General features: G+C 38.7%; 1 protein-coding gene across 1 annotated transcript in view; it reads right to left on the bottom strand.

Annotated features, from left to right (window-relative positions):
* Positions 1-25964, bottom strand: part of CENPI (centromere protein I) — a 79122-nt gene that overhangs the window by 35696 nt on the left and 17462 nt on the right. Inside the window, exons 5-11 of the mRNA XM_043569583.1 lie at positions 19883-19931; positions 14723-14769; positions 9761-9850; positions 9086-9214; positions 8686-8853; positions 8413-8533; positions 199-290 (exon numbers count right to left, since the gene is read on the bottom strand). Coding sequence (XP_043425518.1) covers positions 199-290; positions 8413-8533; positions 8686-8853; positions 9086-9214; positions 9761-9850; positions 14723-14769; positions 19883-19931 — 696 coding nt within the window. The remainder of the gene's footprint in view (positions 1-198; positions 291-8412; positions 8534-8685; positions 8854-9085; positions 9215-9760; positions 9851-14722; positions 14770-19882; positions 19932-25964) is intronic.

The raw sequence follows: 25964 nt of genomic DNA, 5'->3' as shown, positions 1-25964 counted from the left end.
ATTTAACAAATTCTTTCTTCAAATCCAACAGTACAGAGATAAACATCAATTCAATTCAACTCTATTTATAACGAGTTTTGAAATGAGTAAATACAGTTTACGAATGATGCCGAGCACTAAAGAAAAGGTATTCAGTGGATATCTAAATAAATTTTAGAAAGAAGTGGTGGCATGAATATGAAGCAAGTGGAATCTTACTTGTAAGAAGTACTCTGCCCTGATGATAGTGTCCAGTAAGTTGGCAAATTCTTTTCCATGTTCATAATTATTCACCTTATACCAAATACACTCTGGAGCAGAAATATTAAACATAAGCAACTGGTTGCATGACAATAAAAACTATACAAAACATAATTACCACTACTCTAAAATGGCAAATGATAAATATAAACAAGTAATCAGTCTTATACATCCTTATACATCCTAGCCAACCTGCACTGCAGACTGTAACAGTTATGAGGAGTGAGATCGATGTTCCTCAAGAACTTCATGACATAGGGAAATCTTACAGTGAAAAAATAAACTAATAAAATTAACATACAATAAATGTGATTAGCTTAAGTCACATAGTAGTCCAAGAGAGTATAAATGTGTGAATTAAAAGTTTGAGTACAACCCAAATTTCAACTAGGGTGAGATGGGGATAATCTCAGAGTGGTAGGACTTTAGTAAGTGGTAATCTAATAAAATATCACATCTTATCTAAAGAAAAACTGAGCAGGAGAAGGAGAGTTAGCCTGGAACTGACTAAAACCAATTTTGAACACTAGAAAAAAGTCAGGAGTTGCTTACCCAGGAAAGAAATGATCTGGCCAACAGAAATACGATCTCTAAAGAAACTGATCCACTTGGAAAAATTAAATTCTCAGGTCTTACTAGGGCCTGGATGAAAAACTCCCTAACTGCTCTTTCCTTCAATTCTGTAATTAAGAACTCCTCTGATGACTAATTTGGCTCCCATCTACACTGACAGCAGAGATGAGATATTATTGTTGGCAGAAATATGTAACATGAACATGTTACCAAAAATAATTCTTTAATTTTTTTAATTTACATCCAAGTTATTTAGCATATACTGCATTAATGGTTTCAGGAGTAGATTCCTTAATGCCCCTTACCCATTAAGCCTATCGCCCCTCCCACAACCCCTCCAGCAACCCTGTTTACTCTCCATATTTAAGAGTCTCTTCTGTTTTGTCCCCCTCCCTGTTTTTATATTATTTTTGCTTCCCTTCCCTTATGCTCATCTGTTTTATATCTTAAAGTCCTCATATGAGTGAAGTCATATGATATTTGTCTTTCTATGATGGGCTAATTTTGCTCAGCATAATACCCTCTAGTTCCATGGAGTTGCAAATGGCATGATTTCATTCGTTTTGATTGACGAGCAATACCCCATCATATATATATATATGTGTGTGTGACACACACACACACACACATATATACACATATATATGTGTGTGTGTGTATATACATACACACACACACACACATATATATATATATATATATATATATATATATATATGCCACATCTTCTTTATCCATTCATCCATCGATGGGCATTTGGGCTCTTTCCATACTTTGGCTATTGTTGATAGTGCTGTTATAAACACTGGGGTGCATGTGCCCCTTTGAAACAGCATACCTGTATCCCTTGGATAAATACCTAGTAGTGCAATTGCTGGGTCACAGGGTAGTTCTACTTTTAATTTTTTGAGGAACTGCCATACTGTTTTCCAGAGTGGCTGCACCAGTTTGCATTCCCACAAGCAGTGGAAAAGAGACCCTCTTTCCCTACATCCTCGCCAACATCTATTGTTGCCTGAGTTGTTAATGTTAGCCATTCTGACAGGTGTGAGGTGGTATCTCATTGTGGTTTTGATTTGTATTTCTCTGATGACGAGTGACATTGAGCATTTTTTCATGTGTCAGTTGGCCATCTGGATGTCCTCTTTGGAGAAGTGTCTATTCATGTCTTTTTCCCATTTCTTCACTGGCTTATTTGTTTTTTGGGTGTTGAGTTAGTAAGTTCTTTATAGATTTTGGATACTAACCTTTTTTCTGATATGTCATTTGCAAATATCTTCTCCCATTCTGTCAGTTGCCTTTCAGATTTGCTGTTTCTTTTAATGTGCAGATTTATTTTCATGAGGTCCCAATAATTCATTTTTGCTTTTGTTTCCCTTGCCTCCAGAGACGTGTTGAGAAGTTGCTGCAGCTGAGGTCAAAGGAGTTTTTGCATGTTTTCTCTTCTAGGATTTTCATGATTTCCTGTCCTACGTTTAGGTCTTTCATCCATTTTGAGGTTTTTCTTGTGTATTGTGTAAGAAAGTGGTCCAGGTTCATTTTTCTGCATGTGATTGTCCAGTTTTCCCTGCACCACTTGTTGAAGATACTGTCTTTATTTCATTGGATAATCTTTCCTGGGTTGTCAAAAATTAGTTGGCCATACATTTTGGGTCCATTTCTGGGTTCCCTATTCTCTTCCATTGATCAGAGTGTCTGTTCTTGTGCCAGTGACATAGTGTCTTGATGATGACAGCATTGTAATACACCTTGAAGTCTGAGACTGTGATGCCTCCTGCATTGGTTTTCTTCTTCTAGATTACTTTGCCTATTTGGGGTCTTTTCTGATGCCATACAAATTTTAGGATTGTTTGTTCTGGCTCTGTGTAGAATGCCTGTGTTATTTTGATAGGGATTGCATTGAATACGCAGATTGTTTTAGGTAGTATTGACATTTTAACAATATTTGTTCTTCTTTCCCAGGAGCATAGAATATTTTTCCATTTTGTTGTGTCTTCTTCCACTTCTTTCATAAGCTTTCTATAGTTTTTGGTGTATAGATTTTTTTACCTCTTTGGTTAGATTTATTCCTAGGTATTTTATGGGTTTTGGTGCAATTGTAAATGGGATCAATTCCTTGATTTCTCTTTCTGTTGCTTAACTGTTGGTGTATAGGAATGCAACTGATTTCTGTGCATTGGTTTTATATCCTGCAACTTTGCTGAATTCATGGATCAGTTCTAGCCATTCTTTTGGTGGAATCTTTTGGGGAATTCATGGATCAGTTCTAGCCATTTTTTTTTGGTGGAATCTTTTGGGTTTTCCATATACACCATCATGTCATCTGCGAAGAGCTAAAGTCTGAACTCCTCCTGGCTGATTTGGATGCCTCTTCTTTGTGTTGTCTGAATGCTGAGGCTAAGACTTCCAATACTATGATGAATAACAGTGGCAAGAGTGGACATCCCTGTCTTGTTCCTTAGGGGAAAGCTCTCAGTTTTTCCCCATTGGGGATATTAGCAGTGGGGGTTTTATATATGGCTTTTATGATCTCAAGGTATGATCTTTCTATCCCTACTTTCTTGAGGGTTTTTATCAAGAAAGGATGCTGTATTTTGGCAAATGCTTTCTCTGCATCTATTGAGAGGATCTTGTCCTTTCTTTTATTGATGTGATGTATCTCATTGATTGTTTTGTGGATATTGAACCAGCCCTGAATCCAGGTATAAATTCCACTTGGTCATGGTGAATAATTTTTTTAATGTATCATTGGATCCGGTTGGCTAGTATCTTGTTGAGGATTTTTGTGTCCATGTTCATCAAGGAAATTGGTCTATAGTTCTCCTTTTTAGTAGGGTCTTTGTCTGGTTTTGGAATCAAGGTAATGCTGGCTGCATACAAAGAGTTTGGAAGTTTGCCTTCCATTTCTATTTTTTGGAACAGCTTCAAGAGAATAGGTGTTAACTCTTCCTTAAATGTTTGCTGGAATTCCCATGGAAAGCCATCTGGCCCTGGACTCTTGTTCTTTGGGAGATTTTTCAACGTTTATTTATTTTTGGGACAGAGAGAGACAGAGCATGAATGGCAGAGGGGCAGAGAGAGAGGGAGACACAGAATCGGAAACAGGCTCCAGGCTCTGAGCCATCAGCCCAGAGCCTGACGCGGGGCTCGAACTCACGGACCGCGAGATCGTGACCTGGCTGAAGTCGGACGCTTAACCGACTGCGCCACCCAGGCGCCCCGGGAGATTTTTGATTATTAATTCAATTTCATTACTGGTTATGGGTCTGTTAAAATTTTCTATTTCTTCCTGTTTGTTTTGATAGTGTATATGTTTCAAGGAATTGGTCAATTTCTTCCAGATTGCCCATTTTATTGGTGTATAATTGTTCATAATATTCCCTTATTATTGTATTTCTGCTGTGTTGGTTGTGATCCCCTATGTCATTCTTGATTTTATTTATTCGGTCCTTTCCTTTTACTTTTTGATCAAACTGGCTAGGGGTTTATCAATTTTGTTATTTCTTTCAAAGAACCAGTTTCTGGTTTCATTAATCTGTTCTACTGGGGTTTTTTCGGTTTTGATAGCATTGATTTCTGCTGTAATCTTTATTATTTCCTGTATTCTGCTGGTTTTGGGTTTTATTTGCTGTTCTTTTTCCAGCTGTTTAAAGTGTAAGGTAAGGTTGTGTATCTGAGATCTTTCTTCCTTCTTTAGGCAGGCCTGGAGTGCTATATACTTCCCTCTTATGACCACCTTTGCTGTAGCCCAGATGTTTTGGGTTGTGGTGTTATCACATTGGCTTCCACGAACTTTTTAGTTTTCTCTTTTACTTCTTAGTTAGCCCATTCATTCTTTAGTAGGATGTTCTTTAGTCTTCCAGTATTTGCTACCTTTCCACATTTTTTCTTGAGGTTGATTTCGAGTTTCACAGTGTTGTAGTCTGAAAATATGCACGGTATGATCTCGATCATTTTGTACTTGTTGAGGGCTGATTTGTGTCCCAGTATGTGATCTATTCTGGAGAACGTTCCATGTGCACTGGAGAAGAATGTGTATTCCAATGCTCTAGGATGAAATGTTATGAATATATCTGTTAAGTCCATGTGGTCCAGTGTGTGATTCAAAGCCATTGTTTCCTTCTTGATTTTCTGTTGAGATGATCTGTCCATTGTTGTAAGTGGGGTGTTGAAGTCCCCTACTATTATGGTATTGTTATCAATGAGTTTCTTTATGTTTGTGATTAACTGATTTATATATTTGGGTGCTTCCACATTTGGAGCATAATTGTTTACAATTGTTAGAACTTCTTGGTGGATAGACTCCTTAATTATGATATAATGCCCTTCTTCATCTCTTGTGACAGTCTTTATTTTAAAGTCCAGATTGTCTGATATAAGTATGGCTACCCCAGCTTTCCTTTGTCGACCACTAGCATGATAGATGGTTCTCCATTCCCTTACTTTCAATGAAAGTGTCATTAGGTCTAAAGTGGGTCTTGTAAACACTACATAGATGGATCTTATTTTCTTATCCATTCTGTTACCCTATGTCTTTTGATTGGAGCATTTAGTCCACTGACGTTTAGAGTGAGTACTAAAAGATATGCATTTATTGCCATTATGTTGCCTCTAGAGTTGGAGTTTCTGATGATGTTCTCTTGCCCTTTCTAGTCTTTGTTGCTTTTGGTCTTTTTTTTTTTTTTGTCTTTCCCCCCCCCTCAGAGAGTCCCCTTAAAATTTCTTGCAGGGCTGGTTTAGTGGTCACTAACTCTTCATTTTTGTTTGTCTGGGAAACTTTTTATCTCTCCCTCTGTTTTGAATGACAGCCTTGCTGGATAAAGAATTGTTGGCTGCATATTTTTCTGATTCAGCACACTGAATATATCCTGCCACTCCTTTCTGGCCTGCCATGTTTCGGTGGATAGGTCTCCTGCAAACCTGATCTGTCTTCCCTTGTAGGTTAAGGACTTTTTTCCCTTGCTACTTTCATGATTCTTTCCTTGCCTGAGTATTTTGTGAATTTGACTATGATATGCCTTGTTGATGGTCGGTTTTTGTTGAATCTAATGGGGGTTCTCTCTGCTTCCTGTATTTTGATGTCTGTGTCTTTCCCCAGGTTAGGAAACTTTTCTGCTATGATTTGCTCACATAACTCTTCTACCCGTATTTCTCTCTCTTCCTCTTCTGGGACCCCTATTATTCTGATGTTGTTCCTTTTTAATGAGTCACTGATTTCTCTAATTCTTAAATCACGCTCTTTTTCCTTAGTTTCCCTCTTTTTTCCTGATTCAGTGGTCTCCATAAGTTTGTCCTCTATATTGCTGATTTGCTGCTCTGTCTCATCCCTCCTTGCCACTGTGGCATCCATTCGAGATTGCAGCTCAGTTATAGCATTTTTTATTTCATCCTGAGTAGCTTTTATCTCTGCAGAAAGGGATTCTAATCTGTTTTCAATCCCAGCTAGTATTATTATTGTGATTCTGAATTGTGGTTCAGACATCTTGCTTTTATCTGTGTTAAGTCCCTGGCTGCCATTTCTCCCTGTTGTTTCTTTTGGGGCGATTTCATTCGTTTCGTCATTTTGAAGGAAGAAAAGTAATTAATAAAGTTAAAAAAATTAGAATTAAAAAATTAAAAACAACATAAAAAAATCAAATAAAGGATGCTAGATCCTAGGTGTGATATGGTATTGTTTGTGATAGGAGCTTGACAGATTAGAGAAAAAAGGGAAAGATAAGAAGAAAAAAGGAAAATGTTTGAAAATTTGAAAAAAATGAATGCAATGAAATAGAATAAAATGGTGGAAGTAAAAAAACAGAATTTGAAATATTTACAAAAAAGTAAAAAATGGAAAAAAATTTAAAGAAAAATATTTTAATAGAAATGGGAAATAAAAATATATTTTTTCTCTTTTTGTATTCAAGAATAAGAAAAGAAAAACATTGAATAGATGGACCAGCAAACAGACAGAAGTATGATTGAAATTACATCGGTTTCCCCTAGAAGGCAACTATGAAGCACTTTATAGTCCATATACTAAGCAGGCAGAGAGACTTGTGTTGTTCCTGAAGAGAGAGGTTGGTCCAATTGGGTGGGGTTTAGTGTAACCGCTCCATTCTCCACTAGATGGTGCTGCTTAGATTACTGGGGTGGATTGCTGTGGCACCTGCAGGTGTGTATGCACATGTGTGCAAAGGGTGAAAATGTTGTCACCTAGCTACCCAGTCTCTAGTATCAGAATTCTGTGCTCTCCCCCACCAGCAATCGTGTACCCCTCCTTTGTCTCCAGCTTCCATCCACTCCCTGCTTTTACACTGTCCGTGACCTAGCCATCAGGTTGCCAGGCGGCACCTCCCTCCTGAGTTTTATCTCAGATGTGGCTGTGTTTTCCAACCCCTCACTTCTGAGGGACTACAGCTTTGACCCACTCAGACTGTCTGGGAGAGGGTCTCACTGAGCAATGGCCAGGTACCCGCCCGCCCCCAGTAACGTTCGCAGGACCATGCTGCAACTGATGCCCAGAGACTGCAGCTAGGTGCCAACCTGCCCCAGAAAAACTTCATGCGATTGTGTAGAAGCAGCGTTTCAGGGACTGTGGTAAATCACAACACACATCTGGCACCAGGCTGCCCCCTTAATGTCTTTGTTCCAGCACCAGTGAATATGGTTGTTCTCCAGGGTCCGCTGGGACCCTTGCCTTTGGGGTGGCCACACAGCCTCTACCAAATGTCCTCCCAATAGGGGAACTGCGTCTCCCCATTTGGTCCTCTGCTCCTGGGGATTCGCCTGTCCCACCAGAGAATCGCTGGTTATTGAGCTGCAGATTTTCAGACTCTGCACTCCCCCAGTTTATAAAGTGTTAATGGAATTTAAACCCTCTTCTTTCTCCATTCTCCCTTTTTTTGTTCAGTCCCTGTGGCTTTTTCCACATTTCCACTTCCTCCTCAGCTGCTTTTGTGGGGCTTGTTTTCTCCTGTACTCTCCCCCAGCTCTGTACTCTCTCTGCAAGCAAAAACAGCTCCTTTCCCTCCACGGCTTCTATCTCTCTCAGTTCACCTCTCCACACTGTGTACCTGTGGAGTTCTGTGGTTCATGTTGTGCAGATTATTGTTTTAAACATCAAATCAGTTTTCTAGGTGTGCAGGATGGTTTAGTGTTGATATGGCTGTATTTCATGGATAGAGACATAAAAAAAACTTCCATGCTGTTCTGCCATCTTAAGAATTATTTCTAGTATGAAGTAGTAAGTTGCTATCCTGACATGTATTAGTCTTCTCGAGTGTGGTTAGCATTAATCTGATTATTTTGTGGGCTGAACAGCAAGTCTCTGGACATACAAAGATGAAGAGGTTTTGGGATTGTGATGGTCATCAAAATGGAGCCACCCAGTGAGTTTGGGTGGCCATCTAGCAATGTTTCCTTAACAACATACCTCCTTTATTACTGTATCTTAAAATTAGTATAAAGGAAGCATACCAGCTCTGAATATATGATTATTAGAGAGATAGTTACAACATATGAAGGCTCCTCCTATTTAGAATTTGTCACCCTTATAAAAGATATAAGCTATTTGGTTCCCTCCTCATGCAATCAATGAGTTTAAATATCAATTTTTACCTTCCTGTAATGTTTGACTCAACCAGTGATAGAGTCTCAGTAAGATGGACTCGTCTTTGACAATGTTAATATAGTGAAGCAGCAGAGAGTTGTTCAACACTGCACCCATCTGAGAAGGCAGCTGCAAAGACAGAACAATCAAGTGTAAGTATATGAAAAGGAGTAAAAGGAACATAGCAACAAGGAAATAATCAGATAGGAAATACACAATAAAAATAAAGGCTGTGAAGATTGAATGGAAAATATAGATAAGCACATGGTCCAGTCACATACCTCTAAGCAATGGATGTTCTTTAAGAGTTGAGGGAAGCTTTTAAGCTGTTCTAGTGGAAATGATCCATTACTATGGAGATAATCAGAAAGAGCCATCCCTTTTTTCCCACATTCTTTACTGCAGCTACTAGAATTCAGCATGGGTATAACTGAGTAAGAATTCCATTTCTAAAGAAGAAAGACAGTAAAACAATCTATCAATGGACTAGACAGACTACAAACTAAATGTAAAAGCAGTTGTTAAGTTGTTCAGTTAATGAAGTCTAAATGTGGTTCACACAGAATTCTAGGTAATTAAAATGTATTTAAATTTCTATAATCTCTTGAATCATCTGAATGGTTACTGTTTGGCTTTAAGAAAAGAAACCTGCACAAATCATTTGGAGTTTTAGACACTTACTCTTTTTACAGGATGGACATTAGCTGGACCTAACATTAATTTTACAGGTTCAGGAGGGGGTCCCTGAATCCTTTGCCTCACAGCAAGTAGAGCTGTCTCCCACAGATTCTCTGAATTCCTAAAATAAATCTACAAGAAAATTGGATTAAAGTACATAAATAGGTACCCATAACATGAAGCAATATAAAATACAAAATTCTTAATTGAAAATGTATTAATTATGATACATTTCTCTGCCATGCAAATGGTTTTTTTCTGATCAAGAATCTATTTTATACATTAAATAGAATTAAAACAAAATGCCAATCCCTTAGAAAACTTCCTAGAAACAACGCCATAATACTAGATTTTAAAACGGTATGCTGTAGGGGGTGCCTGGGTGGCTCAGTCAGTTAAGTGTCTGTCTTCAGCTCAGGTCATGATCTCACAGCTCATTGGTTCAAGCCCCACATCGGGTTCTGTGCTGACAACTCAAAGCCTGGAGCCTGCTTAGGATTCTGTGTCTCCCTCTCTCTCTGCCCCTCCCCTGCTTTCACTCTGTTTCTCTCTCAAAAATAAATAAACATTAAGAAAAAAATAAAACAGTATGCTGTAAACATTTCATTTCAAATCTGTAAATTAACTTAATAAAAATATTTCGATCTAAATATGACTTATCACTCTTTAATCCCTCACCTTTTTCCTTGCAGGCAAAGATACAGAAATCAAAGTAGGAGCAAAGAACTTATACAGCGATAACAAAGCCTGGAGGTGAGGCTGCATTCCCTGAAATGAAATAAGAGTTCTCAATTTTCAATTCTTTGGCATAAGAAAGAAAAGTAACAATAAAATAAACAGATTAAACATATATTCCAACCCTAATTTTACTATGTGATATGGCTATTGGAAGATGCTATAAAAAAATCAAAGAATAAATAATCAGACATTTTAAGTCAACTATCATAAAACTACCCTCATGAGCCTGTGGACTTCTTTTATGACCTTTTCTTTTTTACTTTTTCCTTAATATTTTATCTTGTCTTCTATGCCCATGCCTTAGGTCTACAGTCATACTTACTAGCATGGCTTACTTTCACTGGTAGCATACTCAGGACTCAAAATTGACTCATTCTTGATTTAGACAGAAAGGTGGGAAGACAAAAAGGGAAGCTAAGAAAACAGGGCAAGGAAATATTAATACGTTATCATAATTCCTGGAAAATTAACTAGGAAATCCAACAACAGGTACGCAGTAGTCAAGCAGCTTGATATGACTAAAACAAGTCTTAACAAAAATATTAATTTTAGAATGACAGAAGTCATTACTGCTGGACACCTGGCTATCCAGGTAGACATATCTGGCTATCCAGAGAAAGCATACTACTAAAATGAATTCCAAGAAGGGGCACCTGAGTGGCTCAGTCAGCTAAGCGTCTGACTTTGGCTCTGGTCATGATCTCACATTTCGTGAGTTCAAGCATCAGGCTCTGTGCTGACAGCTCAGAGCCTAGAACCTGCTTCAAATCCTATATCTCCCTCTATCTCTCTGCCCCTCCCCTACTCATGTTCTGCCTCTGTCTCTCTCAAAAAAATATTTAAAAAATTTTTTAATGAATTCCAAGGAAATAACCAAATTGTTTTGTTATATTACAATTTTGTTGAATCAAATATTGTACAAAATAAGACAGGCAGAAATTGGGGCTTAGAAATACAGTGTTCCTATTTTTGTAACAGCTTCTTGAAATTAAATTTGTTATAACAAAGCCAAAATAATCCAATTTATCTACACCAAAATATCTTCTGATCTCTGTACTAATTGTCAATTAGTATCAGAGTTTGCTTTGAGTTGGAATGCTTTTTGATAGAGAAAATATTTAGTAGAGGAGAGACCTTTAGAACGTACTGTCTAGTTAACTAAACATATCTTTGTTGTTAAAAAGTTAACACTCTTTTCTTTTTTAAAAAGAATTCCAGTTAAATATGACATATTGAAAATAGATGTTTAACTCTGGGTCCTCCCAAAGCCCCACTAAAAAGTAAAGGAATGAAAAAGGCATAAAGCACAAGTTCAAAGAAAACAAGAGAGGATACAACAGCAAATGAGACATCCCAACAAGATTTTGGAACCTAGAATAAAAATGGACAAATAGTAACCAACTTGGCAAAACAGAGAAAACAAAATCTAAGGTAGTAACAGAAAAAGGCTCAAAAGCAGCAGATTCATGTTTTAGAACTCTCAAAAGGACTCAGGAATTTGAGGGACGAGATACCTCTGAAAAGTGGGGGCAGCAGAAGTGCAAGAAAGGCAGCAAACAGGAGGATTGGTTGAAAATCTAAGTAAGAAGCAATTAGAACCCCAAATTCCTTCACCACACTAACAAACATCAAGATTTTACTCTCTTAAGATGAAACTGGAATTAGATAACAGGCACAGCTGAGGGAGGGTACCAGGACCCTTCCTCACCCCTTTCCACTGCCTGCAACCCAGAGTGCTAGGAACCAAGCTGATAACCTGTGATGGTTAACTGTATGTGTCAACTTGGCTGGTCCAGAGTGCCCAGATACTTAGTCAAACATTATTTTGGGTGTTTCTGTGAGGGTGTTTTAGATTTTAAATTGGTAGACTTTGAGTAGATTGTCCTCTATAAAGTGGGTGGACCTCATTCAATCAGTTGAAGGCCTATAAAGAACAAAAAGACCAGCCTCCCTCAAGCAAGAGAGAATTCTTAGCATCCTGCCTTCAGACTTCACCTGTAACACCGGCTCTTTCTGGTTCTACAGGAGACTGTCTTTGGACTAAAACTGAGACATCAGCTCTCCAGTGTCTCCAGCCTGCTGGCCCACCCTGCAGATTATTGGCTTCCTAGCTTCATAATCATGCAAGCCAATTCCTTATAATAAATATCTTTCTACATATCTATACACACATCCTATTGATTCTGCTTATGGAGAAGCCTGACTAATATATGCCCTAGGCAGGAAACAAGAGGATTCCTCTCTGGGAAAAGTGACACAGCAATCTGTGGGGCTCCCCAGTGAAACATCAAGATCCAGCAATGAACAAGACCTGCTCACATGCAAAAGTTTCCAATCACCATTTTAGTTCTTTATTATTAAATATGGACAAACAACGTTTTCCAGGCATTTGAGAAAAGCCTCTACTGTGAAGCACCAAATTAACTAAAGAAAGGAACTCTGAGGAAACAAGAGACCAAGCTGGAAACAGGAAAAGAATCTCAGCCAAAGTCACATAGGCTCACGCCTAGCAGAGGGTACAATCCTAGAAACCATCCTCACCAACTCCCCACCCCTGTTCCAAAGACTATTCTCAACAGGGCCTGGTGTATATATGATAACAACATGCCTGCACCACTTCCCACCAGTCATGCCTGCCACCACAAAGACAGTTGCTATATTTTGTTTCTTTCACAGATCAGGAGTTATAGGGTATGAATGGGTATAGAGAGGTTACATGCCTTTGCAGGTGTCAGAAATCCACATATCCAATATATTTTCTCAAACACACAGATTATGCCTGTTACTGCTATACACGTTGTGCTACATGTAAGCACAGCCACGATTTCTTGGTTTGATACTGTTGGACTTGACCAAAATCACCAAAATTCAGCTAATCAAAACAATTCTAAATGCCTCTTTATATGGCTGCCTAGGTGGCTCAGTTGGTTGAGCATCTGACTCTTGATATTGGTTTAGGTCATGATCTCGTGGTGGTGAGAATGAGCCTTGCCTCAGGTTCTCTGAGCATGGAGCCTTGATATTCACTCTCCCTTTCTTTGGATTCTCTCTCCCTTTCTCTCCCCGTCTCCCACTTACAAGCATGCACATTCTCACTCTCCTTCTCTCTCTGTCTCTCTCAAAATAAGTATTTAAAAAAATAAAAAATAAACGAATCTTTATAAATGGGCATGGATAATGGAATAATAATGTACTATATAAAATGTTATTAATGAAGCCATATATTTAATGTCTGGGTTTAAAATTTTTACACAATCAGGGGCACCTGGGTGGCTCAGTCGGTTAAGCATCCAACTTCAGCTCAGGTCACAATCTCATGGTCCATGAGTTCAAGCCACATGTTGGGCTCTGTGCTGACAGCTCAGAACCTGGAGCCTGCTTCAGATTCTGTGTCTCCCTCTCTGTCTCTCTGCCCTTCCCCTACTCACGTTCTGTCTCTCTCTCTCAAAAATAAACATTAGAAAAAATAAAAAAAAAATTTACACAATCATGTACTAAACCATTTTTTAAACTTGAACATAACACTATTGTTTCAATTAATACATCAGCAAGATATTTTTTAAGTTTATTTATCTTGAGAGAAAGAGAGGGAATGCGAGGGGGGAGGGACAGAGAGAGAGGGAGAGAAAGAATCCCAAGCTGGCTCCATACTGTCAGTGCACAGCCCGACTTGAGGCTCAATTCCACAAGCTGTGAGATCATGACCTGAGCTTAAATCAACGGTTGGATGTTTAAATGACTGAGTCACCCAGGCACCCCCCAAATCAGCAATATCTTACTTATGCTAAGAATTTTCTTATTCCATTGAAATGCTTTGCTGTTAACATGAAGAAACTTTATAACTTTTTCACAATTTATATTACTGTAAAATAAAATTCAACTTGGACAAAAACATGATCATTAATATATTCAGAGAGCTAAGAGAAGACACTGGACTGACACAATGAAAACAGGAAGCTATTAAACAAGAACAATCAAGGGTGCCTGGGTGGCTCAGTCAGTTAAACATCTGACTTCAGTTCAGGTCATGATCTCACGGTTTGTGAGTTTCAGCCCCGCATCGGGCTCTGTGCTAACAGCTCCGAGCCTGGAGCTTGTTTGGAGTCTGTGTCTCCCACTTTCTCTCTCTCTCTGCCCCTACCCCGCTCATGCTCTGTCTCTTTCTCTCTCAAAAATAAATAAACGTTAAAAAAAACAAATGTAAAAACAAGAACAATCATTGAATTGTACTAATGGGAAGCCTCACACTGGAGAAGCATGTATGTGCACATTTGTTTGTATTTTTCATTAAACTTGCATGCCTTTTGGTAGGTCATGCAGGCTTCAGCAGTTAAGACAGGTACTACAACTTCCTACTGTTTTATACCCAAAACTTCACAGACTTGTTACCAGGCAGGTATAGTGAAAATAACAATGCAAGAAAGCTGTAAGGATAAGAGGTAATGGTCGGGGAATATACTAAAGTCTATGTGTCAAGAAAGGAATGCTTTCCTAGATCACATCCACAAAAACATAAATAAATAAACTAATACTTTACTTTAATAAAGTAGTCATTTTTGACTACTCTCCAACACTTATTTTCCAGCCATAACAACACAGTTTCCTAAACAGTCTTGCTGCTTAACATCCATATATGTCTTTTCTTATGTTGTTCCCACCGCCAGGAGTGCCCTTCTCTTCCTTCTTGGCCTGGTTAAATCCTATCAATCTCTTAAAATTTCTCTTAAGAATTACCACTCCTCCTTGACCCTCATCTATTTCTGATTTTTTTTATTTTGTTTTCAAAGCTCAGCAGATAATAAGCTCCCTGAAGATCATGATTCACTCAATTTATATCCCCAAAGCTCAACTCAGTACCTAGCACAGATACACTGGCCAATTTTAGGTCTTTTTGGTACTCACCATTTTGGCCTGAAGACCAAGCAGTTTTCTCACACGAAATGGTTTGACTAGAAAAGATAAAGAAAAGTACAATGCATGAGGTTCATAATAAAAACAAACCACGTGGCTCATAAAACATCTTCGTACAACACATCAAAAATATAAACACTCTGTTCAATTAAACATTAAGCAGACACTCTTAGATAAAAGCACAAAAAATAATTCCCACAAAATCTTGTCATTGAACTAATGCTACCAGTTAACTTTATAAAGGCCAATAGAAATGTTAATTCCAGATACTCTGTCGAACAGAGAGGACGATGGTGGCGTAGAAGGACACAGTGATAACCTCCTGCTGATTGCTTAGATTCCACCAACATCCGCTTAAATAACCCAGAAAACCACTGCAAGACTAGCAGAACGAACTCTCCAGAGCCAAGCATAGACAAGAGGCCCACAGAAGAGGGTAGGAAGGGTGAAGAGGCAGTGCGTGCTACAAGGACTGGCGGGAGGAAGCCGGGGCAGTAGAGGGGCAGCCCACCCGGCAAGGCAGAGCCACCGAAGTCTGGCTTGCGAAAGCAGAGGGGGCAGACTCCATGAGTTCTGACAGCCAGCGGGACTTAACATCTAGAATGTTAAAAGTCAACAGCTCTGCTCTTGGAGGGTGGGAGGGTGAGAGGACACCAGGAGGGAGAGTTGTTGAGCCCTGGGAGGACAGAGCTCAGCAGGGGAACAAAGGTACTGGCAAGAGTCATTTCCCTCTTCCATCCCCCAGCAGAAATTCCAAAGGGAACCAGTTCTCATCACTGAACTTGCTTGCACCACGCAAACACCCAATGCTTTGCTTCTGTGGATCCATCCCTCCCACAGGCCTGTTTCCCCACCCCCCACCCTCCACCCCCGGTGCTGCAGGGACCCTCCCAAGGGGACCACAGACAGCAAAGCGAGCTAAGCCTGCCCCTCCCACCCGAGCACCTTGCAGATCCACCCCGTCTAATACGCCCTTGGCCAGATCCCACCGAAGCAGCACCACAAGCCTGTCAGTGTGCAAGCAGCCCACACAGGGGCCACACCACTCCACAGTGAGTCTTGCCCCTGGGAGAGGGGAACATAAGGTACACACCAGTCTGACTGTGGCCCCAGTGGTGGGCTGGGGGCAGACATCGGGTCTGACTGTGGCCCCACCCACCAACACAAGTTAGTCTGGACAGCACAAGGGAAGTGCCCTGCAGTTTGGACATACTGCAGGGACTAACCTAAATGATAAAACGGAAGAATTCTCCTCAAAAGAAACTCCAGGAAGTAGTGACAGCTAACGAATTGATCAAAAACTATTTAAGCAATATAACGGAACAAGAATTTAGAATAGTCATAAAATTAATCACTGGGCTTGAATAAAGCATAGAGGATCTTGCTACAGAGATCAAGGGGCTAAAAAATAGTCATGAGGAACTAAAAATGCTATAAATGAGGTGCAAAATAAAATGGAGGTGACCACAGCACGGATTGAAGAGGCAGAGGAGAGAATAGGTGAATTAGAAGATAAAATTATGGACAAAGAGGAAGCTGAGAAAAAGAGAGAGAAAAAAATCCAGGAGTATGAGGCGATAATTAGAGAACTAAGTGATGCAATCAAACAGAACAATATCTGTATCATAGGAATTCCAGAAGAGGAAGAGAGAGAGAAAGGGGCTGAAGGTGTACTTGAACAAATCATAGCTGAGAACTTCCCTCATCTGGGGAAGGAAAAAGGTATTGAAATCCAAGAGGCACAGAGAACTCCCTTCAGACTTAACTTGAATCGATCTTCTGCATGACATATCATAGTGAAACTGGCAAAATACAAGGATAAAGAGCAAATTCTGAAAGCAGCTAGGGACAAACAGGCCCTAACTTACAAAGGGAGACCCATAAGACTAGTGGCAGACCTATCTACTGAAACTTGGCAGGCCAGAAAGGAATGGCAGAAAATCTTCAATGTGATGAACAGAAAAAATATGCAGCCAAGAATCCTTTGTCCAACAAGTCTGTCATTAAGAATAGAGAGATAACGGTTTTCCTAAAGGAAATAGAAGCAGAACAGCAAAGACACCCCAAACCCAGCAGAAGACAAATAATAAAGATCAGAACAGAAATAAACAATACAGAATATAAAAAAACTATAGAGCAGATCAATGAAACCAAGAGTTGGTTTTTTGAAAAAATAAGCAAAATTGATAAACCTCTAGCCAGGCTTCTCAAAAAGAAAAGGAAGATGACCCAAATAGATAAAATCATGAAAGAAAATGGAATTATTACAACCAATCCCTCAGAAAGACAAGCAATTATCAGGGAATACTATGAAAAATTATATGCCAAAAAACTGGACAACCTGGAAGAAATGGACAAATTCCTAAGCACCCACACACTTCCAAAACTCAAACAGGAAAAAATAGAAAACTTGAACAAACCCATAACCAGCGAAGAAATTGAATCAGTTATCAAAAATCTCCCAAGAAATAAGAGTCCAGGACTAGGTGGCTTCCCAGAGGACTTCTACCAGACATTTAAAGCAGAGATAATACTTATCCTTCTCAAGCTGTTGCAAAAGATAGAAAGGGACGGAAAACTTCCAGACTCATTCTATGAAGCCAGAATTCCTTTGATTCCCAAACCAGACAGAGACCCCGCAAAAAAAGAGAACTACAGGCCAATATCCCTGATGAATATGGATGAAAAAATTCTCAATAAGATACTAGCAATCGAATTCAACAGCATATAAAAAGAATTATTCACCATGATCAAGTGGGATTCATTCCTGGGCTGCAGGGCTGGTTCAACATTTGCAAATCAATCAATGTGATACATCACATTAATAAAAGAAAAGTTAAGAACCATATGATCCTGTCAATCGATGCAGAAAAAGCATTTGACAAAATTCAGCAATGTTTCTTAATAAAAACCCTCGAGAAAGTCGGGATAGAAGAAACATTCTTAAACATCATAAAAGCCATTTATGAAAAGCCCACAGCTAATATCGTCCTCAATGGGGAAAAACTGAAAAATTTCCCCTGAGATCAGGAACAAGACAGGGATGTCCACTCCCACTGCTATTGTTTAACATAGTGTTGCAATCAGGCAACAAAAGAAAATCAAAGGCATCAAAATTGGCAAAGATGAAGTCAAGCTTTCACTTTTTGCAGATGACATGATATTATACGTTGAAAACCCAATAGACTCCACCAAAAGTCTGCTAGAACTGATACATGAATTCAGCAAAGTCACAGGATACAAAATCAATGTACAGAAATCAGTTGCATTCTTATACACTAACAATGAAACAACAGAAAGACAAATAAAGAAACTGATCCCATTCACAACTGCACCAAGAAGCATAAAATACCTAGGAATAAACCTAACCAAAGATGCAAAACCATAGAAAGATTATGAAGGAAACTGAAGAAGGAAACTGAAGGAAACTGAAGAAGATATAAAGAAATGGAAAAACATTCCGTGCTCATGGATTGGAAGAATAAATATTGTTAAAATGTCAATACCACCCAAAGCAATCTACACATCAATGCAATCCCAATCAAACTTGCACCAGCATTCTTCTTGAAGCTAGAACAAGCAATCCTGAAATTTGTGTGGAACCACAAAAGACCCCGAATAGCCAAAGCAATTTTGAAGAAGACCAAAGTGGGAGGCATCACAATCCCAGACTTTAGCCTCTACTACAAAGCGGCAATCATCAAGACAGCATGGTATTGGCACAAAAACAGACACATAGACCAATGGAATAGAATAGAAACCCCAGAATTAGACCCACAAAAGGATGGCCAACTAAACTTTGACAAAGCAGCAAAGAATATCCAATGGAAAAAAAGACAGTCTCTTTAACAAATGGTGCTGGGAGAACTGGACAGCAACATGCAGAAGGAGGAAACTAGACCAGTTTCTTGCACCACTCACAAAAATAAACTCAAAATGGATAAAGGACCTGAATGTGAGACAGGAAAACATCAAAACCCTAGAGGAGAAAGCAGGAAAAAACCTCTCTGACCTCAGCAGCAGCAATTTCTTGACACATCCCCAAAGGCAAGGGAATTAAAAGCAAAAATGAACTATTGGGACCTCATGAAGATAAAAAGCTTCTGCACTACAAAGGAAATAACCAACAAAACTAAAAGGCAACCAACGGAATGAGAAAAGACATTTGCAAATGACATATCGGACAAAGGGCTAGTATCCAAAATCTATAAAGAGCCCACCAAACTCCACACCCAAAAAACAAATAATCCACTGAAGAAATGGGCAGAAAACATGAATAGACACTTCTCTAAAGAAGACATCCAGATGACCAACAAGCACATGAAAAGATGCTCAACGTCGCTCTTCATCAGGGAAATACAAATCAAAAGCACACTCAGCACCTCACGCCAGTCAGAGTGGCTAAAATGAACAAATCAGGAGACTATAGATGCTGGCGAAGATGTGGAAAAACGGGAACCCTCTTGCACTGTTGGTGGGAATGAAAACTGGTGCAGCTACTCTGGAAAACAATGTGGAGATTCCTCAAAAAATTAAAAATAGATCTACCCTATGACCCAGCAATAGCACTGCTAGGAATTTACCCAAGGGATACAGGAGTGCTGTTGAATAGGGACACTTGTACCCCAATGTTTATGGTAGCACTTTCAACAATAGCCAAATTATGGAAAGAGCCTAAGTGTCCATCAACCAAGGAATGGATAAAGAAGTTGTGGTTTATATATACGATGGAATACTACTTGACCATGAGAAAGAATGAAATCTGGCCTTTTGTGGCAACGTGGATGGAACTGGAGAGTGTTATGCTAAGTGAAATAAGTCATACAGAGAAAGACAGATACCATATGTTTTCACTCTTATGTGGATCCTGAAAAACTTAACAGAAGACCATGGGGGAGGGGAAAGGGAAAAAAAGTTAGAGAGGGAGGGAGGCAAACCATAAGAGACTCTTAAAAACTGAGAATAAACTGAGGGTTGATGGGGAGTGGGAGGGAGGGGAGGGTGGGTGATGGGCATTGAGGAGGGCACCTGTTGGGAGGAGCACTGGGTGTTGTATGGAAACAAATTTGACCGTGAATTTCATATTAAAAAAAAAAAAGAAATGTTAATTCCACAGAATAAATGTAGTAAAACTGGAATAAAAATACTCACCATTCTCTTTTCTGGTAAGTAAATACAGCAAATGGCACACATAAGGGCACTGTTATAATATAAAATTTTAAAAAGAAATGACAATATATCTTGAACAGAGTGGCAACGCATCTTCCTCAAATGTCAATTTTATCCTGATTAAGTAAAAAGGCTGCAGAATTTTGCTGAACAATAGCTCTTAAAGCTTCCCTTTTTCATACTACATAGTAGTGGCAAAAACCAATAGCTTTAATTGGTATCTCATTACACTATTTTTAAGTTTCTTTTGGAATATAGAAACACTGCAGACAAAGAGAAAAAGATCTTCTAGGGGCACCTGGGTGGCTCAGTCAGTTAAGCATCCAACTTCAGCTCAGGTCATGAGCTCATGGCTTGTGCGCTCGAGCCCAGCATCAGTCTCTGTGCTGACAGCTCAGAGCCTGGAGCCTGCTTCAGATTCTGTCTTCCACTCCCTCTGCCCCTCCCATGCTCATGCTCTGTCTCTCTCTCTTGCTCTCTCTCAAAAATAAATATTAAAAAACTTAAAAAAAGATCCTTCTACCTAACAAAAATTCATGCATTCCTTCCAGTAGTCCGTATTTAAGATACAAACTTAAACTTTTATCTTGTTTCCCACTTAAAAGCATTTTCCCATGTTGCTTTGTCTTCAAAATAATCATTTTCAATGATCTTAATATGGCAATGAGTGGATACTCCATAATTTAATTAACCATTTAGCTCTCAGTTTGGCAAAGAGCACACATTCAATAGATTTGTTACTTAAGTTACTGAATGACTGGTTCCTTTATAACATTTCATTTTGAGTGTCCATTTATTGAGATTTTATTCTAGATTAGGGGTCAGCAAACTGCAGTTCATGTGGTTTTGTAAATGAAGTTTTAGCAAAACATAGCTACACACATTTCATTTATGAACTCTCTATAGCTGCTTTCCTGCTACAACAGCAGAGCTGAGTAGTTGTGACAGAGGTCTATGGCTCACAGAGCCTAAAATATTTACTATCCTGGCTCTTTACAGGAAAAGTTTGCCACTACCTGTTCTAGAAGAAAACATAGGAGAATATCTATTTTTTTTAACCTTTCTTTTTGAAGGAGAGACAGAGCATGAGCAGGGGAGGGGCAGAGAGAGAGGGAGACACAGAATCTGAAGCAGGCTGCAGGCTCTGAGCCATCAGCACAGAACCCAATGTGGAGCTCAAACCCACAAACTGTGAGATCATGACCTGGGCTGAAGTCAGATGCTTAACTAACTGAGCCATCCAGGTGCCCCTAGGAGAAAATCTTTAGGACCAGAGGGCGGCGTTATTTTTTTCTTTCAGAAAAGAAAATGATAGCCACAAAATAAAACATGAAAGAAAAAGCCTCCATAAATTGGAGATCATTCAATTTAGAACATCTGTTTATTGGGCAAGTAAATAATCTATCACAGGGATGAGTAAACAATAACCTGTGGGTCAAATCCAGCCCATCACTGGTCATTATAAATAAAGTTTTATTGGAACATTGCCACAGTCGTTTATGTATTGTCTATAGCTGCTTTCACACTACATCAGCAGAATGAGCAGTTGTGACAGAGACAGTATGGCCCTTAAACCTAAATATTTACTAGTTGGCACTTTAAGAAAAAATTTGCCAACACTTGCTGTAGAAAAAAAGTAGGGGCACCTGGATGGCTTAGTTAGTTAGGTATCTGACTCTTGATTTTGGCTCAGGTTATGATCCCACAATTCATGGGATGGAGCCCCACATGGGGCTCGATGCTGATAGCGCAGAGCCTGCTTAGGACTTTCTCTCCCTCGCTCTGCCCCTCCCCTGCGTGTGCACATGCTCTCTCTCAAAAATAAACATTTTTTTAAAAAGTAAGTGATGTAATGGAATTAGAGAAGGCAACAAAAGCAAAGACTTTCTTTAAACAAATTTGTATTTTGGTAATCATGAATCTAAACTTTAAAATCTGACCTACAACATTCCATATTGCTTGTCCTCTACTTAGAAATGGGTTCACATTCTGCACATACTTGTAAGAAGCATGAATTTAGATACAGGGTTTTTTCTTAAGGAAAGGACATACATTATGACCAAGTCTGATATAATCTACACAAAATACAGTAACATTGAGTAAAAAACTCACTACCTCATATCCCTAGGATATAAGCCATTAGCAACACTATTTGTCATGCTGGGTATGAATGAGTGTCACACAATCACTTGCTCTGGGCTCCAACATTATAGGAACTCTGACATTCTTTTTCAATCACATCTAAAAAGTAAAAACTCATATACATCTAGGACTTTACAATTGTCTTTCTGGCAAATGGTAAGCACTGCCTCTGAGTCACTAAAGAGTCAGGCTCCCACCAAATTATATGAAAATAACTTTCTGAAGTAATGCTTTTAAAAGTTAGGTTCCTTATTTCTTGATGTGGGTGATATTTACACAAATGTGTTCAGTTTATGAAAATTAATTGAGCTGATCAATTATGATACAGTCAATTTTCTCTACATATATACTTCAATAAATATTTTTAAGAGACAGAAAAAGGGTAAAGAAAAAGAAAAAAAGTAGGTCCCCCTCCCTCTTGCCAAGCTGATCAAGAAACTCATCAGCATCATGAAAACCATTCAAGTACAGGTATATGATCTGACAAACATTTATGAGTATCTTGTGTTCATTCATTCATTCATTCATGAAACAAAAATTTATTGAGCAGTGACTAAAACAGACAAAAAGGCCGGCTCTTATGAAGTTTATATTCTATGTGCCATGAACAGTGTTACTAAATACTTGGGTTATAAAATGCTCAGTCTCTGCCTGGAAGAACTCAGTCTATTAAGCTATTACAAGAAAGAGGAAAGCATGCTTTAGTATTTCCCACTCTTAACAAAGTATGCTTAAACATAGAATTCATTTGTTTTGTATTTTGATTAGTTTAAGAACAAAAACCATATGAAGTTAAGAGAGATGTCAAAGGTAAAGGAGAATCGATCACATACTACTTACCATTCATCCACTCCTGTGTACCACAGGACAAACAAAGGGATGAACATTAGTTACTCTTGTTATTCAAGGTACTTCTCTTTCATTCTTGCATAGAAAAATACTTCCTTTGACACTTAGTCCACCCAACTTCAGTACCTCCAACTTACCTATACTCTATCTGCTCACTACAAACCTCTTAGTGACTTCCAGAAGTTCGCTGAGGACTTACACGTCTGACTCAGTCTTCTACTATAACCCTAATCCCAACCGCATGTCAGAAGATTTTAATGTCTCTATCAACAAATCACCTTGTCCTTACAGCTTATTGACTTCTGAATTCCAATGACCTGATCACCATTTATAGAACTACTGTATATTAGATACCCTGATTGACCCTGCCTGCTTTCTTGCCAACTCAGAAATGTTGTTTTACATTGTATCCAGCTGTTTAAGTACATTTCTGAGCTGGCATGAAAGCAAAGAACTGCAGCTCCCAAAAACAAAGTGAAAGAGAGAACACTGAATATTGAACAAGTTCTCACCCCAAGATTTCTGCCAAACCTTAAAAATCTTGAACTTACAGCTTTAATAGCTACAAAGGGAGGTAGGAGACGGGTAGGCAGGTGATAAAGCTTAGGACCCACCCAATGTGTGGAATATACAAGGGATCTATTAGAAAACTAGAAACCATCCAATGTGTGGAATATACAAAGGATCTATTAGAAAACTAGAAACCTCAGGGCACCTGGGTGGCTCAATCGGTTGAGCATCTGACTTCAGCTTTGGTCATGATCTTGCTGTTCATGAGTTTGAGCCCCACATTGGGCTGTCTGCTGTCAGCATGGAGCCCACTTCAGATCCTCTGTCTCCCTCTCTCCCTGCCCCTTCCCTGCTCATTCATTCTCTCTCAAAAATAAACATTATAAAAAATTTTAAAAAGAAAGAAAACTATGAACCTCAAGAACCACACCCTAAGCACCCAGGTATGAAATAAAAACAAATCCCACTGTGCTGAAGAGGACGGCAAGTAAACTTGCCTGTCCTGGCCTTGGGGATGGGTGAAAGGAAAATAAAGCCATTCCAAAGAATATGTAACCACAAGCCAATCATATATAGGTCTACAGTTTGAATTTACACTAGTGATATGACCCGGAAAACCTCAAGTGAATAATTTTAAGTGGTTCCAGCTTGTATTTCCCAGAAAAAACATATCTGATAAGGGACTTATACCTAAAATATACCAAGAACACTTACAACCCAGTAATAAAAAGATACCCAATTTAAAAATGGGCAAAGGATCTGAATAGACATTTCTCTAAAAAAGATATATACATAGCCAATAAGCACATGAAAAGATGTTCAACATCACTAATCATTAGAGAAACACAAATCAAAACCACAACTAAATACAACTTTACATCCAGTAGGATGGCTGAAGTCAAAAAGTCAGACAAATTAAGTTGGTGAGGACATGATGAAATTGGTACCCTCATACACTGCTAGTAAATGGTCCAAACAGCTTGGTGATTCCTCAAAATTCTAAACATAGAATTAACATACAACACAGCAATTCCACTGCTAGGTATATATCCAACAGAATTGAAAGCAAGGACTTGAACAGTTACTTGTATGCCAATGGTGACTGCAGCATTATTCATGGTAGCCAAAAGAGAAACAACCCAAGAGTCCATCAACTTGTGAACAAACAAAATGTGGTATATACACACAATGGAAAATTATTCAGTCATAAACGTGAATGAAAATCTGATACATGCTATAACCTGGATGAAACTTGAAGACATTATGCTAAGTGAAAGAAGCCAGACACAAAACGACAAAAATTGTATGATTCTACTTATATAAGGTGTATAGAATAAGCAAATTCATAGAGACAGAAAGTAGATTAGAGGTTACCAGGTGCTGGGGGAAGGAGGAATGGAGAGTTAGTGTATAACGAGTAGAGTTTCTGTTAGGGCAATGAAAACATTTTGGAAATAGATAGTAGTGATGCAATTAATGCCAATGAACTATACACTTAAAAATAGTTAAAGTGGTAAATTTTATGTTATGGAAAAAATATAACAGGTTAAAAAAATGAAGTATTGATATATGATACAACATGGATGAACCTTGAAAACATTATGCTAAGTAAAAGATGCCAGTCATAAAAGACTACATATGATTCCATTTATATGAAATGTCCAGAATAGACAAGTCTCTGACGACAGAAAATAGATTAGAAATAGGCAAATCTACGAAATCTTGCCATTTGCAACAACATGGATGGAGTTAGAGAATATTATGTTAAGTGAAATAAGTCAGTCAGAGAAAGGTATCATGATTTCACTCATGTGTAGAATTTGAGAAACACAACAGATAACAGAGGGGAAGGGAAGGAAAAATAAGATAAAAACAGAGAGGGATACAAACCATAAGAGACTCTTAAATACAGAGAACAAACTGAGGGTTGCTGGAGACATTGGGGTGGGGGGTATGGGCTAAATGGGTGATGGGCATTAAGGAGGGCACTTGTTGGGATGAGCACTGGGTGTTACATGTAAGTGATGAGTCACTGGGCTCTACTCCTGAAGCCAAGATTACACTGTATGTTAACTAACTTGGAATTAAATTAAAAAAACAGGCAAATATTTAAAGTCAGAAAATAAATTAGGAGTAGTTTAGGAACCCCTAAATAGAAAGATGGGGGAATGACAGATAAAGGGTATGGGGTTTTGGGGGTAATGAAAATGTCCTAAAATTGACTATTCTCATGGTTGCAAATATCTGTGAACATACTAAAAACCAGTGAATTGTATACCTTGAGGAGGTAGACTGTATGATATGTGAATTATATCTCAATAAAGCTGTTCTTAAAAAGTACCCAGAGAGAAAAGAAGAAATGACAGATTACAATTAAACAGACTCAACAACAAGAGAAAGAAAGAGCCAGTGGAATAATATTTTCAATGTCCTGAGAGAATTTAACTGTCACCCTAGAACAGGGCACTCTAAGACATTTTCAGACAACAACAGTTTATTATCAAAAGATTCTCACTGAAAGAATATTCTAAAGGAAATTGATCTCAGATTGAAGGTCTGAGAT

The sequence above is a fragment of the Prionailurus bengalensis genome, chromosome X (genome assembly GCF_016509475.1).
Source record: "Prionailurus bengalensis isolate Pbe53 chromosome X, Fcat_Pben_1.1_paternal_pri, whole genome shotgun sequence".
Classification (NCBI taxonomy): Eukaryota; Metazoa; Chordata; class Mammalia; order Carnivora; family Felidae; genus Prionailurus; species Prionailurus bengalensis.
The sequence above is the reverse complement of the archived record's forward strand: the minus strand, read 5'-3'. Positions and strand labels throughout refer to the sequence as shown.